The sequence below is a fragment of the Gopherus evgoodei genome, chromosome 14 (assembly GCF_007399415.2).
Source record: "Gopherus evgoodei ecotype Sinaloan lineage chromosome 14, rGopEvg1_v1.p, whole genome shotgun sequence".
In the NCBI taxonomy this organism is placed as follows: Eukaryota; Metazoa; Chordata; order Testudines; family Testudinidae; genus Gopherus; species Gopherus evgoodei.
The window spans coordinates 32611622-32624469 of record NC_044335.1 but is presented as its reverse complement, the minus strand read 5'-3'; the positions used below and the strand labels follow the sequence as shown (position 1 = coordinate 32624469).

The 12848-nt window shown below is 50.4% G+C and overlaps 1 protein-coding gene across 3 annotated transcripts in view; it reads right to left on the bottom strand.

Moving 5' to 3' along the window:
• The window catches only part of LOC115635170 (fer-1-like protein 4), a 121441-nt gene that overhangs the window by 23254 nt on the left and 85339 nt on the right, over positions 1 to 12848 (bottom strand). For 2 of the 3 annotated variants that reach the window (XM_030533505.1, XM_030533508.1), the window contains 7 exons: positions 8539 to 8670; positions 7353 to 7401; positions 6606 to 6712; positions 5893 to 6024; positions 4147 to 4257; positions 3435 to 3562; positions 2059 to 2229 (listed from right to left, as the gene is read on the bottom strand). In XM_030533505.1, the coding sequence (XP_030389365.1) occupies positions 2059 to 2229; positions 3435 to 3562; positions 4147 to 4257; positions 5893 to 6024; positions 6606 to 6712; positions 7353 to 7401; positions 8539 to 8670 (830 nt within the window). The remainder of the gene's footprint in view (positions 1 to 2058; positions 2230 to 3434; positions 3563 to 4146; positions 4258 to 5892; positions 6025 to 6605; positions 6713 to 7352; positions 7402 to 8538; positions 8671 to 12848) is intronic. The other variant, XM_030533507.1, reaches the window with a different exon arrangement.

The window sequence follows — 12848 nt, the reverse complement described above, 5'->3', positions numbered from 1 at the left end:
AGCTGCCTGGCTATGCCTCTGCCTAGCAGCTAGCGAGAGAGATGTGTGTCACCGCCTCCGGGGAGCCCCCAGGTAAGTGCACCCCAGAGTCTGCCTCACCCTGTCCTGTGCCCCAACCCCCTGCCCCCTCCCACACCCAAACTCTGCTGTGGTGGGGGTAGGCGCCCCAGCAGTGGCCAGTGTGCCTGGCGCAGAACATTTACCAGCCCACCCAGCCAATGGGCTAAAAATGACGTAGCCCTGACAAAGTCCTGGACCAAGGGAGAGATCAGGATGGAAAGGCAGAGGAGGTCCATTGCCACCTGATACACTGTTGGCGTGGCAAGAGCTGGTGTCTGCATCTCCCTTATTGGCACCAGACTCAATGCATGCCCCAGAGCCAGAACCGGAGTCGACAGTTCAGGGACTCTCCCTTCGCTACATAGTAGTGGGGAGCAGTTGGAAGGACCTGCTCTATCCCTGTGCTGGGAGGAACGCCGTGTCAGTTCATACTCCTCCTGGAGGAGGAGGAGGAAGAAGAATCTCCTTGAGGCCTGGAGTGGTCTCAACTGGTCTTATGAGGCCTTTTCCTCAGTGCACTCGATGAAGAGCATCTTTTCCATCTCCTGAGAGAGGTGCCAGCTCCAGAGCGTGAAGTGGCAACATGCTCAGAACCCAAGGGCAACCTCCGAGCCAAAGCAGGCCTCGGGGCTGAAGCAGGTTGGATGGCCTGTTCAAGCAGGTGTTGCTTCAGACGAAGATCCTTCACCCCCTGAGTCCATTAGGTGAATGATTTGCAAACTGAACACCACATCTTGGTGTGCGCTTCGCCTAAGCAGAGTAAGCACCTCATGTGGGGGTCATTGTTAGGAACTGCTTCCCCGCACAACAGGCACTGTTTAAATCCTGGTGAAAACTTAACTAACTCTAACTATACTAATGCTAGGGGTCTGCGAACTAACTATATACCGCTACCTACAACTTAAAGGTCACGACAAGGGATAGGAATTGTGAAGTTAAGCACCACAGAGCTCGACTCAAGCCACACGCATTAAGAAGGAACTGAGCGGAATTAAGGTGGTGCCGCCTCATGTAGCCAGAGAAGGGACTATGAGCACAAGGCATGAGCCCCCCCACCACATGTACTGCTAGGAAAATTCTCTGGCTTCAGTGCACTGGGCGCACAAACACCTAAGTGGAATACATGGCTGCATCTACTCGACAAAGAACCAAGAATCTTTTCAGAGAGTCCTCTTGACCTTCCTCCCAGGGCCACACTCCCCACTGCTTCTCTCACTCTCTCCTGGCTTTCTGCCTCTCACATACCCATGCTCACAGCTACAACCAATCAATGCCCCAGGCCCTGCATTTGCAGTCAATCCCCAGGGAAACCCCACAGCTCACATAACTTCTTCTCAGGCCTTGCCATCCTGCCAGTGCCTTAAGCAGTGGCTTATATTGTTTCAGCTGTCACTACGCAAGGGAGCATTTAATTGCTCCCTCTGTTTACATTGAATAAAAGGTGCTTAGCTCACCCATAAGCTTTAACCTTCAGCCATGCCTACACTTACAAGCTTACAGCAGCACAGCTGCACCAATACAGCTGTGCTACTGTAGATCGCTCGTGTAGCCATGTTACGTCGACAGGAGAGAGCTCTCCTGTCGACATAATAAAACCAGCTCAATGAGCAGCAGAGTGTCTCCCACTGACACAGCGCTGTGCACACAAGTACTTATGCTGGCAAAACTTATGTCGCTTGGTGGGGGAGTTTTTTTCACACTCTTGAGCAACAAAGTTTTGCTGACATAAGTGCTAGTGTAGACATGACCCAAGTCTATGACTGACAGCAGCCATCAGCACCATCCAGCAGAACATCAGCAGGGCTCCATGCTATGTAACTAGAGTGCTCGAATTCATCCAGAAGTGACGGGCTGGATGCAGGAAACACTGGATGAAACTCTCTGGCCAGTGTAATACAGGAGGTCAGGCTAAATGGTCATAAAGATTCCTTCTAGCCTCAACATGGATGATTTTATGAAAGGAAGTCATATATGCCAGCCTCGTGTTCTGGAACATACGTGTCATACTGGGAGGCCACTCCGCAGTTAGCTCGATGTCTGCTGTAGAATCGGTTCTCCAAGTCAATCTTCGTCTCCCCAATCAGGTCATCAGACCCAACCAAATCATGGTCAAATATTGAAACAGTGAGTTCTGATTCCATCGGAAAGGATATGCTCAGTTCCATAACTCTGAATACAAAGCAAAGAGATGCTCGGTCAGCAGAGATGCTGGAAATCAAGCATGTTTCCCTCCCTGCCCCGGGTCTGATGGCAGAACCCCATGTCTGTGGGCGCAGTGTTGGTGAGGCTCCGGTCTTCCTGCCCCACAGAACTCGCCAGCTCCTGAGCAAGCTGCCTGGTGCTCCTCAGAAAGGAAATATCTAGAAGGGGCAGCACCTTCTCCTGTCTAATTCCCTGCTCCAAACACGTTGCCACACACAGGCCTGGACACGCCTGGTTCTGTAACCTCAGCAGGAGCCAGGCAGCCCTGATCTGCGAACAACTCATTACTTCAAACAGCTCATTGTACATCATTCCGGTGACTCTACTCTGTGTTTCAATGACAGTGGGTTATAATAGGCTGCCAGGTTACAATGGCTTCCTGTTACCTCCCCCACTTTGGACAAGCTAAGATTTCCACCCAGGGTACAATTCAGTGAGCCATCTGCACCACATTCACCCTGACTGCGTGTGCAAACTTGGGGGTACATCCAGGAGCACATTTGTGTGTGTGGAACTCTGCCCTCCATTTCTGAATGTTTGCTCCAAGGATTCCCTTGGAGATCAGAAACTAAAAATCATGGCCAACCTCCGAATCCCATGATCCTGAGTCAGCAGCAGCAACACAGTGATTGTCCCCACTGGAGTCACAAACACACAGATGTTCCTGCAATGTCACTATGTGTAATGCTCCCCTGGTTTTGGCTGCCAGGGGCCTGGGGTCTCCTTTCTCCTCACCATTTCTTGCTGTTTAAGAAGAGGCCTGGGGCTCTCATTTCTTCGCCCTGGAAGAAGGGGTTTCCCTGCTCTCTGATCCCTCCTGAGTGTAGGTTCTAGAGGGATGAGGCTCCTATGCTGCTTTGCCCATATATCAGGTATGGAATTTAGGGGTGCTCCTGTAGTCAACACCCCAGATGTTCCACCCAGATGAGTGGAAGGCCAGTCAGACAAGTGCACCTACAGGAGCCCTGGGCAGAGCCCCTCAGAGCTGCTGATGTGTGGGACCAATGGGCTAATGTAACGGAGTCTCCAGTGGACAGAGAAAGAACCCCCGATGTCATATTGAGTCCAGAGTGTTGGCTCTGTGCAGCGACCCAGCCATCATCCATTTCAAGATGCACCAGGGACGAGGCTGTTCCCATTAAACCTGACCCGAGGTAAAGCCTGCTCCTTACTCTCCAAACACAGGATTGAGCTGCTTAGGGATGTAGCGGTCCTTTGTGTCCTTCTTCTCTTGCCCAAGTGTTACCACCACATAGGGATCTGCCTTGCCATTGGGGTCTGCCGGAGCCAGGTTCGTTGCCTAAAATACACAAGACAGGAGGTGCTGAGGCAGCCATTCACAGCCCCAGCCATGACGTCTAGGCCAAGTGAGAGCAAGTGCAGGGCACAGGGCAGCAGAGAAGTTTCTGAGATGGAGCACTGAGACCTCTGATCCTGTCAGTCAGAGGCAGCAGATGAATCTCTCAAGGACACGCTAGTCATGTGTCAGTACGGAAGCCCTTAGCCAGAGAGTGAGAGCAGAATTGCCAGGTCATCTCCCAGGTACTGCCTCTACGCAGAGCATGGGGAAAGCCCCATCGGCAGTTCCAGTGCCCTTGGAGGTACGGGAGTGGGCAGGTAGTGTCCCAAGGGAGGACGGTGGAAATCCCAGGACTTCAGACATTTGACTCTAAACTGGACAAAGCTCTAGAAAAGATCCTGTGGGGACCAGTGCTGCTATGGCCCAAACAGCTGGCTGGAAATGGAGCGACTAGCTGGGACCCAATAGCAAGACCTTCTCGAGTCCCAGTTTTATTGGCTCCTTGAATACAGGCTGTGAGATGGCCAGGGATTCTCTAGCTGCTGATCTGGACAAGGTCACCAGGACTCACTGCAGTCACTTACCTTAACAATATAAACTCGGACAAGCACCTTGACGGGTCTGTTTCTGGGAACCCCCTGTGAGATCTTGTGCTCTGTACCTGCCTCCTCAGCAGGATAAACAAAGAATGAACCCTGCAGTGGAGACATTGAACAGGAACAGCAACATTGTGGGGATCAATACCCTGCTACAGAAAATATTTCAAGCAAATTGCAATGCCCAGGATTCGATCCATAGCACTGCTTAATTGTGACAAATTGAAACTGGCAGATTACGTGTCTGTCTGTGCCCTGTGCCAGACCACACAACCCCTGTCTTCTCAAGATAGCGCTACACAATGTGCTATGTTCCCAAAGAGACAGTCAGGGCCTCCCCCCACACTCACCTCAGCAGACATGATCTTCTTTCCTAAGAGACAGGCTAGTCTGCAGGGAATTTGCCCCCAGCCCATGACAACCTAGGGCTGGCTGCAGAGGAGGGCAGGGAGCCAGGCTATTCAGTTACGTCTCCTACTCACTCCTCTGAAGTCAGTCTCGGGAGCGGACACTTCAGGAGACCATGGGTGAGTGGAAAAAGCCTCTGCTGAAGGAAGGACTTTCAAAGTAATAGTATAAATTATAACTAATTATGTGCCAGCCAAGACCTGTACAGAGCTCCTATCCCAGAGATCTTCCCATCTAAAGACTAGTGACACAAGTGTAACAAACAATCAGAACACATGTCCACATAGGCCAGCACTGAGGATTACCTGCTAATTCATAGCCCGGGATGTCACAACACAGCAGACCCAGGTCCTCCCCTCCAACTACTTTGAGACTGAGAGATGCACATTATTTAAGCTGTCTTTAGGGCAGCATCATCCAAGCTAAATTTCAACAGTGACAGACAAATACTCAACAGTAAGAGAGCACTAAATACAGCTAAATACTACCTCAAACAGACCTGGCAGGCCCCAAATGTCAGGGAGAGGTGGTTTTGTGAGCTCTGAGACACTGGAGAGGTGGGCAGAGCCACTGTTGTCTGTGGTTAAGATACATGCATCCCCTAGTAGCACAATGGTACCCGAACTCTTCCTGTCGTCCCCACCACCCCCTAATCAGTAATGGAATCTGTCTGCACCCCCACTCCGCTACTGCACAGCTCACTCAGCAGAGGAGCTTGGGCTGAAGCCGAATGAGGGCAGAGCTGGCCTGCGGGCAGAGCAGGGGGCAGAGCGGAGCTGTGGCTGTGGCTGGGCTGGGGATGGAGCCGGGGGCAGAGTGGGGCTGGGACTGGGGCCGGAGCTGGGCTGGGGGGATTGCAGCTGTGGCTGGGGACAGAGTGGAGCTGTGGCTGGGACCGGAGCTGCTCTGGGACAGAGCAGAACTATGTGGCACTTCCTCCCCACCCCCGGTGGGGGCTGGCCCTGGTCCTACTACATGCCCCCCCAAACGTTCCTATGTGGGGGGCACACCCCACAGTTTGGGGACCACTGCCCTAGTGGCTACTGTTTGTTTCAGTTCCATGGTGCCCAAGGAATGGCATGAAACTTGTACAATGCAGCTCTGCCATGAGAATTTCATGCAGGAGACTTTATGCTACAAGGCATTCCTCCTGACTACACGCTATAATGAAGGAATTTAATGTCCCAGTTCTTTTCTTAGTGAAGAATAAACGGCTAAAAATGTTCCAAAATGTTCTTATGAGGCTAATTGCTTTCCCCTCTTTCATGCATTGCTGTCATTTTTTATTTCACGCACAACATGAATGGCACTCAAATGACACAGTACCTTATACTTCCCCACAAAGTTCTCATCCTCATTTCCATCCTCATCCTCATTTGTCTTGCCCCGATGAAGCGGAAAGATATACAGCCAGTCTTCAAAATTATCAAACTCGTTTTCCAGCTCTGAGCTGTAGATCTGAAATAAACTGCAAGTTATTTAGGCTCTTTCCTTCCAGCTCAGTCTCCCCAAAGGGAAGGAAAAAGTTAATGTGATCTAAGGATGATTTCCCCCATTGACCATGTGGCCCATTCCGGCCTGGTTCTATGGCATTTCGGACAGTGTCCAAGGGAGATGAGGGCACTCAGCACCAAGCTGGATCAGGCCCTTTGTTCTGGTGGAATCCCCATGAAAGGTAAAGGGAGCTGTGCATGTGAACAGATGGCAGGGCTGAGTGTCGGCATTCTGATTAGCTTTGCCCCTTTACAGGGGAGGGATAGCTCAGTGGTCTGAGCATTGGCCAGCTAAACCCAGGTTTATGAGTTCAATCCTTGAGGGGGCCACTTAGGGATCTAGGGCAAAAATCAGTACTAGATCCTGCTAGTGAAGGCAGGGGGCTGGACTCCATGACCTTTCAAGGTCCCTTCCAGCTCTAGAAGAGAGGTATATCTCCTATTATTATTAGGATCTGTGCTGTCACAGCTGGCAGGACAGTGAAGAAGAAGGAGCAGGAGGGAATAAGCTGAGACAGAGCAGATCAGTCACCCTCAGAGACTTACCTGCAGCGTAGCTATGAGTTTCCTTTTGGGCCTCACTGGCTCGGCTTCAACTATCACTCCATTTTCTGCTTCCACATCAATAGAATCCACATTTAAGTTTCCTCCATCTACAAAGGGCATTAACGAGATCATGAAATGTCCTGGATTCTCCAAACAAGGTATTTTTCTCTCTGATTTGTATCATCTCAGCAATAGCTTTGGCTTTCAGACAGTCGTTTGAAAACATTATAAAATATCATTGTGCTACATGACAATCAATGTCTTGTAAGAACTGTCCTCAAAAAGCATTTCCACTATATAGCTTCATGGAAGAACATGGGGCATTTCCAGAGCACAGAGGCCAGCGACAGAGATGACAGAAAGTCACTAAGGACTTGGTACAGAAAGCAGAACCATTTGCCGACTATGCATATGGTGTGTCTGGCACAAGAGTAGGAGAGATGACAGTGGATGGGCAGGGGAGGGCCTGTGTCAGGGCTTGGGTACAGTAAAACAAAAATAAGATTCTGAAGCAGTTGGAGATCTGATCTATTTTATCAGACTGAGGGGCACAATCTGTGAGCCAGGGAAACGGCCCAGCAGCAATCTCTCTAGCCCCCAGTGCTATCAGCTTGGGGTCTGCACTCTGCTTCCAACTGAACAGCTGGTGGAAATATAGCACCAGCATGTGCGGTGTCATCTGACGTCAGGTCAGGATTTGGGAACGCCAGCAAACTCCGTGTGTACCTGGCTGGTCCAAGAACTCACCTGCCTCATTCGGGTCGTCGTTGTCCCCGTCCTCCTCGTCACTGTTGCACTGAAACACACACCCGTTACTGCATTGCTCAGCCGGCGAACGCTCCTAGCTCATTTCATGCCAGAGTAGCCCCTCCCCTTATAACATGATTACCTGGCATACATAGGAGCCGACTTCTGCTCTCGCCGGTGGGTGCTCGACCCCATTTTGCCCCCAGCCCTGTCCCGACTCCACCCTTCCGTGAGGCCTCACCCCTCCCACCCCTATTCCAACCACTTCCCCAAGGTCCCTGCCCCAACTCCGCCCCCTCCCTGCCCCTATTCTGACTCCTTCCCCAAATCCCTGCCCCGGCCACGCCTCTTCCCCACCTCCTCCCCTGAGCATGCCACGTTCCCGCTCCACCCCCTCCCTCCCGGAGTGGCCAAACAGCTGTTTGGTGGCAGCCATTCAGGAAGTGCTGGGAGGTAGGTTGAGGAGCACGGCTGGAGCGCGCTCGGAGGAGGTGGGGGGAAGGGGAGCTTGGCTGCCGGTGGGTGCAGAGCACCCACTAATTTTTCCCCATGGGTGCTCCAGCCCTGGAGCTTCCACACAGTCGGCACCTGTGCTGGTATTATTAGATTGATTAACACTATTGTGGGGGGTGGGGGCACACAGCTGGGATAAGGACTACACAGCACTGTAGTTACATGCTGCTGGGTTCAGCTCATTAGCCAAAGCTGCCCAGTGAACGAGACAGGCTGCAGAAAAAGAACCTTGGGGCACTTCCTATTCTCTCGGGGCTGAGTGGAGGATGGTTAGGACGGAGCAGTAAGATCCCCATCACTGCAGTGTGACTGTCCAGGGCAAGTGAAGCCATGTGTAACACCCCCCCGCCTCATGACTTTTGAGCCCAAATCTCATTTTCAGAAGTGACACGGGCACTTTGGGCCAAATTCTCTCAGCACTGCAGCACCGACCCCTAGGCACCCTGCCACCCAGCCGAACTCTCAGCCCTGAGCGAGGTGCCCACAGGGTGAGTAGGGGATTCTCAGCAGTCAGCATACTGAGCAGGGAGCTGCCTATGCAAACTAGCAATTAAATGCTGAGACCAGGGCCAGAGCTGAGAGGCTGGATCCACACAAGTACTGCAATATTTAATTCCCATTGATCTTGCGGCTGTCATGCCAATAAGGGACAAAGGAAGTGACAGACCATTACCTGGTTGCTCATTTCCTTTAAGGACTCATAGTACTTAGACCACCAATCCAGTTCTTCCAACTCTGGCTTTTCCTCCACAAACTCATCCTCTTTCTTTATGAGTTTATTGATAGGAATTTTCTTCAGAGGAGCCTAAGAACACACAGCAAAGGGCTGAGAATCAGGAAAGGGCCAAGCATGGGTTTCTGTGAGTCAGATATAGTGGACTGTTTTGGTGCTTCATATTAGAGAGGCTTTGTCCCGCACCACCCCAGGGGCTCAGCTTTCACAAAGGCCACACCACATGACTAGCTGTGGCTCAGGTTTTGTGCATTTCTACCAAAGCAGCACTGTTCCCACCAGAAAGACAACCCAAGGTATTAGCTATGCCAGAGCTCCTGGTGCTCCCAGCAAGTGCAGGAGGACAGCAAACAGGCAGGAGCAATGTGGAAAGGATTCCATTAAAGCAGGTACACCTGCCTTACATGAGAGCCCTCCGGGTGCTACGCAGGCTGACCGTGGATGAAGGCGATCTCCACACGCGGGACAAAGGATTAGACCTTTCTAGGCCAGGCCCTTTACAGATGTACCATTCATTCCCCAGTGTGCTCTTTCACATTAACAGTCAATCAACAAAACCTGCCCTTCAGACACCAGCTAAGGCTGCTAAGAGAAAGTGATGCTCTTCCTGATCACGTCATTTGCAAACACAACCCCCAAGTCACGAGGAGGTGGCTAGCTAAAGAGCACCTTGGGCCTAGCTCTCTGGCCTGCTCCGTCCTTAGTGCTGTGGGGATGGCATTCAGCCCTAACTCCCTTCCTGGGGACACATCTAGCATCAGGGAGTCTCCAGCAGCCTCTGACCCACAACTGTGCTCTAGCTATTCCCAGCTGGCAGGTGGCCACTGTGGACTATTGTCAGCAGATGGAAGCTAGAGCAGCCTCTAGGCTGGTCTAATCTGCTCCTTGGTTGAGACGGGGCACAGAATCAGGAAGGCAGAGCCAGTGCTCCGACAGCAGCCTACAGCCAATGATTTTAGTTCATTATTCATTTATTGTGTGATTATGATTAACTAACATGTTATGTTATATATAATCATTGTATGCTAAATAGAGTTAAGTTGTAGGATTATAGAAGTATAAGATTGATCAGTATGTAGAGGGAATAATCATGTATTAGGTAACTAAGTAAGTAGGGTTGAAATGCAAGGCCTGCAGGCTGAGGCCTGCAAGCTTTTAGCTTAGCTATTTCAGGCCTTGGAGCTAAGAAATGCTGATGTGAGTGACTGAAGACTAACCCGATGCCCTGAGATTAGGGGAAAAGAGATACGACGTGACAATATTGCAAAAAATTAGCCAGAAGATTAATTTTAAATCATAAAAATGCTGTAAAGTCACATCTGTCTCCAACATGTGCCTTAACCACAGGGTATAGGTTGTGCATCAGTGCTAATGAGAATAAAGAGAGCCTACAAAACCTGTATAAATAGAGGTCCCCTAAGTTTCTAGGGGATATCAGACCAATAAGGAAAAAAGAGGGTTGACACTTTTATGGACATGCACAGAATGTAGGTATACACAGAATCACATTATAAACGGGGGTGCCCGGAGCAGGAAAATTGAGCTCCCTATGGGAAATTCCATCAGGAACCAGCCCTCTACTGATGATCAATCCAGAGACCCATCAGTCCCTAACATTATTGTTAAGGATGTGAGTATAACTTGTGCATAGGTCTGTATAGAATTCCTATATGTTTGGGTATTCATAACTTTAATTGTAACTTGAATAAAACTTGTCAATCAGACTAGACCTTGTATGTGTGAATGTCTGTGTGGCCATTACCCTTGGTCTTTATGTGCTCCTAGAGACTCTAGATCTGAAGCAAGTAGCAGAGGTAGCTTTCATTCCGTTAAGTTTGAAACTGTAGCCACCAGAGCCGAGCTCACGGTGCTGTAACACCACATTACAAAATTCATTTAAAATAAAAAGCTACAAGTCCCTCAGCTGAGTACAGCAGCAAATACAGCCCATTGTTGTTAACAAGTATAAAGAAATGCCAATTTGCTCACAACAGAACAACTTTGACTCATACACTATCTGCTTCTCAGTGGTCTACAATCACTGAGTGGGAGCTTGTCAGAAGAGAGAAGGTGAAGACCGTGGAGACGATCGACATTAGAAGAAGGGGTAGGAAAACAGAAGAGGCTGACAACAAGGAAGAGCAGAAAGGAAGTGTGTCTGGAGCCATTTAGCCTAGGAACCCTTCAGCGGGGACAAGGAGAAACTGCAGGCCAAAAGCAGGCCAGGGATGGTCAGGAGCCTAACCAGTGAGAAAGCAGTAAAGCACTGAGGGGAACTGCCAGAAAGAAGAGGAGCAGATTCTGCTGACATTTACTGCAACGCAAGGTCATCTGTCTCCCGACTAAAGAGAACAAGTGAGTGTGACCCTAACAGCATCCCAATGCAAAAGAGGAAGGGGCTCTCTGGTATCTGGGAGTGAGTTTCAGCTGACCGTTATTGCGTGGTGCATGTACGGAGGACAAATGCAAACTGACAGTCTTATTGGAAATCATGTTATCGGAGTGTGTCTGCCAGGCAAGGCAAAAGTCACTGCACCCTAGACAAAGGAATGTGGTTCCTTCACTTTGAAGATACTTCCAAAGTACATCAAGAGACAATGACTATCAAGCCAACAAGGAGAGGAAATAACCATTCAGCATCACGCCAGGAGGAGGGGATTTCAGGAACAGATCAGTTTGCATTTTAGAAAACACCAACAAAGGAAGAAGCCAGCACAGAACTTCCTTCATCACCCGAATACATGTTGCCTTCCTCACAGCTTGAATGATCTTTGCTGTGGGGAAAACCTTCAGCAGAATCCATTTCAGAGGTTCACTGGGCTATAAAAGAGAGGGGCAAAGAACCCCAAAAGCCAAGGAATGAGCACTCAGTGGAGATCCTGAGCAGAGGAGTGAGAAGGTGGATTGGTTAGGAAACTATGATGAACAAAGGCTGTAGCTTGTTCTTAGCTTCTGGAAAGTGTTTTTCACTTTTATTTGCATGTGACCATTTTAGCACTATCCTTTATACTTGAACTCAATTAAAATCCCATCTCCTTTTGTTAATAACCTTGCTTTACTTTTAATCTAAACCAGCCCAGTGCTGTGTTTGAATTGAAGTGATAGTTAACTCCACTTAAAGTGATAAGCTGTGCAGTTCCTCTTTGTAGAGGAGCAAAAAAGAACTTATTATTCCTCTGAATGATCCAAAAAGGGACTTTGCAGAGGAGGAGGTTACTTACCTGTAACTAGAGGTTCTTTGAATGATGGTCCTTATCTGTATTCCACTGTGAGTTACACATGTGCATCATGCACCTGGAGCCATGTTTAGACCAGGAGTAGACAAACTTTTTGGTCTGAGGGCTACACTGGGTTTTGGAAATTGTATGGAGGGTGCTGGTTGTGCCTCCTCAAACAGCCAGGTGTGGCCCAGCCCCTGCCCCCTAGAATATCAGGGTTGGAAGGGACTTCAGGAGGTCATCTAGTCCAACCCCTTGCTCAAAGCAAGACCACTCCCCAGACAGATTTTTGCCCCACATCCCTAAATAGGCCCCTCAAGCACTGAACTCACAACCCTGGGTTTAGCAGGCCAGTGCTCAAACCACTGAGCTATTCCTCCCCACATATAAATGTAAATATATGGAGACATACCTTTCTCATAGAGCTGGAAGGGACCCTGAAAGGTCATTGAGTCCAGCCCCCTGCCTTCACTAGCAGGGCCCTATCCACCCACCTCCACATGTTTCTTGTCCCCTGAAGTCCCCCCAGGAGCCCTGCCCCATCCACACACCCGTTCCCTGTCTCTGGAACCTCCACTCCTGACTGCCCCCCACTGTCCCATCCAACCCCTCCTCTCATTCCTGACTGCCTCCCCAAGACCCTGCCCCATACAACCACCCCTTTCCCCTGTCCCCTGACTGCCCCTGGAACCCCTGTCCCTGACTGCCCCCCCGCCGCCCCATCCAACCCCCCCTCCTTACTGACTGCCTCCCAGAAGCCCTGTCCCCATTGAACCCCCCGTTCCCCGCCCTCTGACTGCCCCGACCCCTATCCAGACCCCCGCCCCCTGAACACCCCCCCAAACTCCCCTTCTCTCTATCCAATCCCCTCTGTTCCCTGCTCCCTTACCACACTGTCTGGAGCATCGGTGGCTGGCAGTGCTACAGCTGCATTGCCCAGCTGGAGCCAGCCACATCACCGCACAGCTCAGAGCACCAGGTCAGGCCAGGCGCTGCAGCTGCCCTAAGAGTTCACAGGCCCACCGCCCAGAG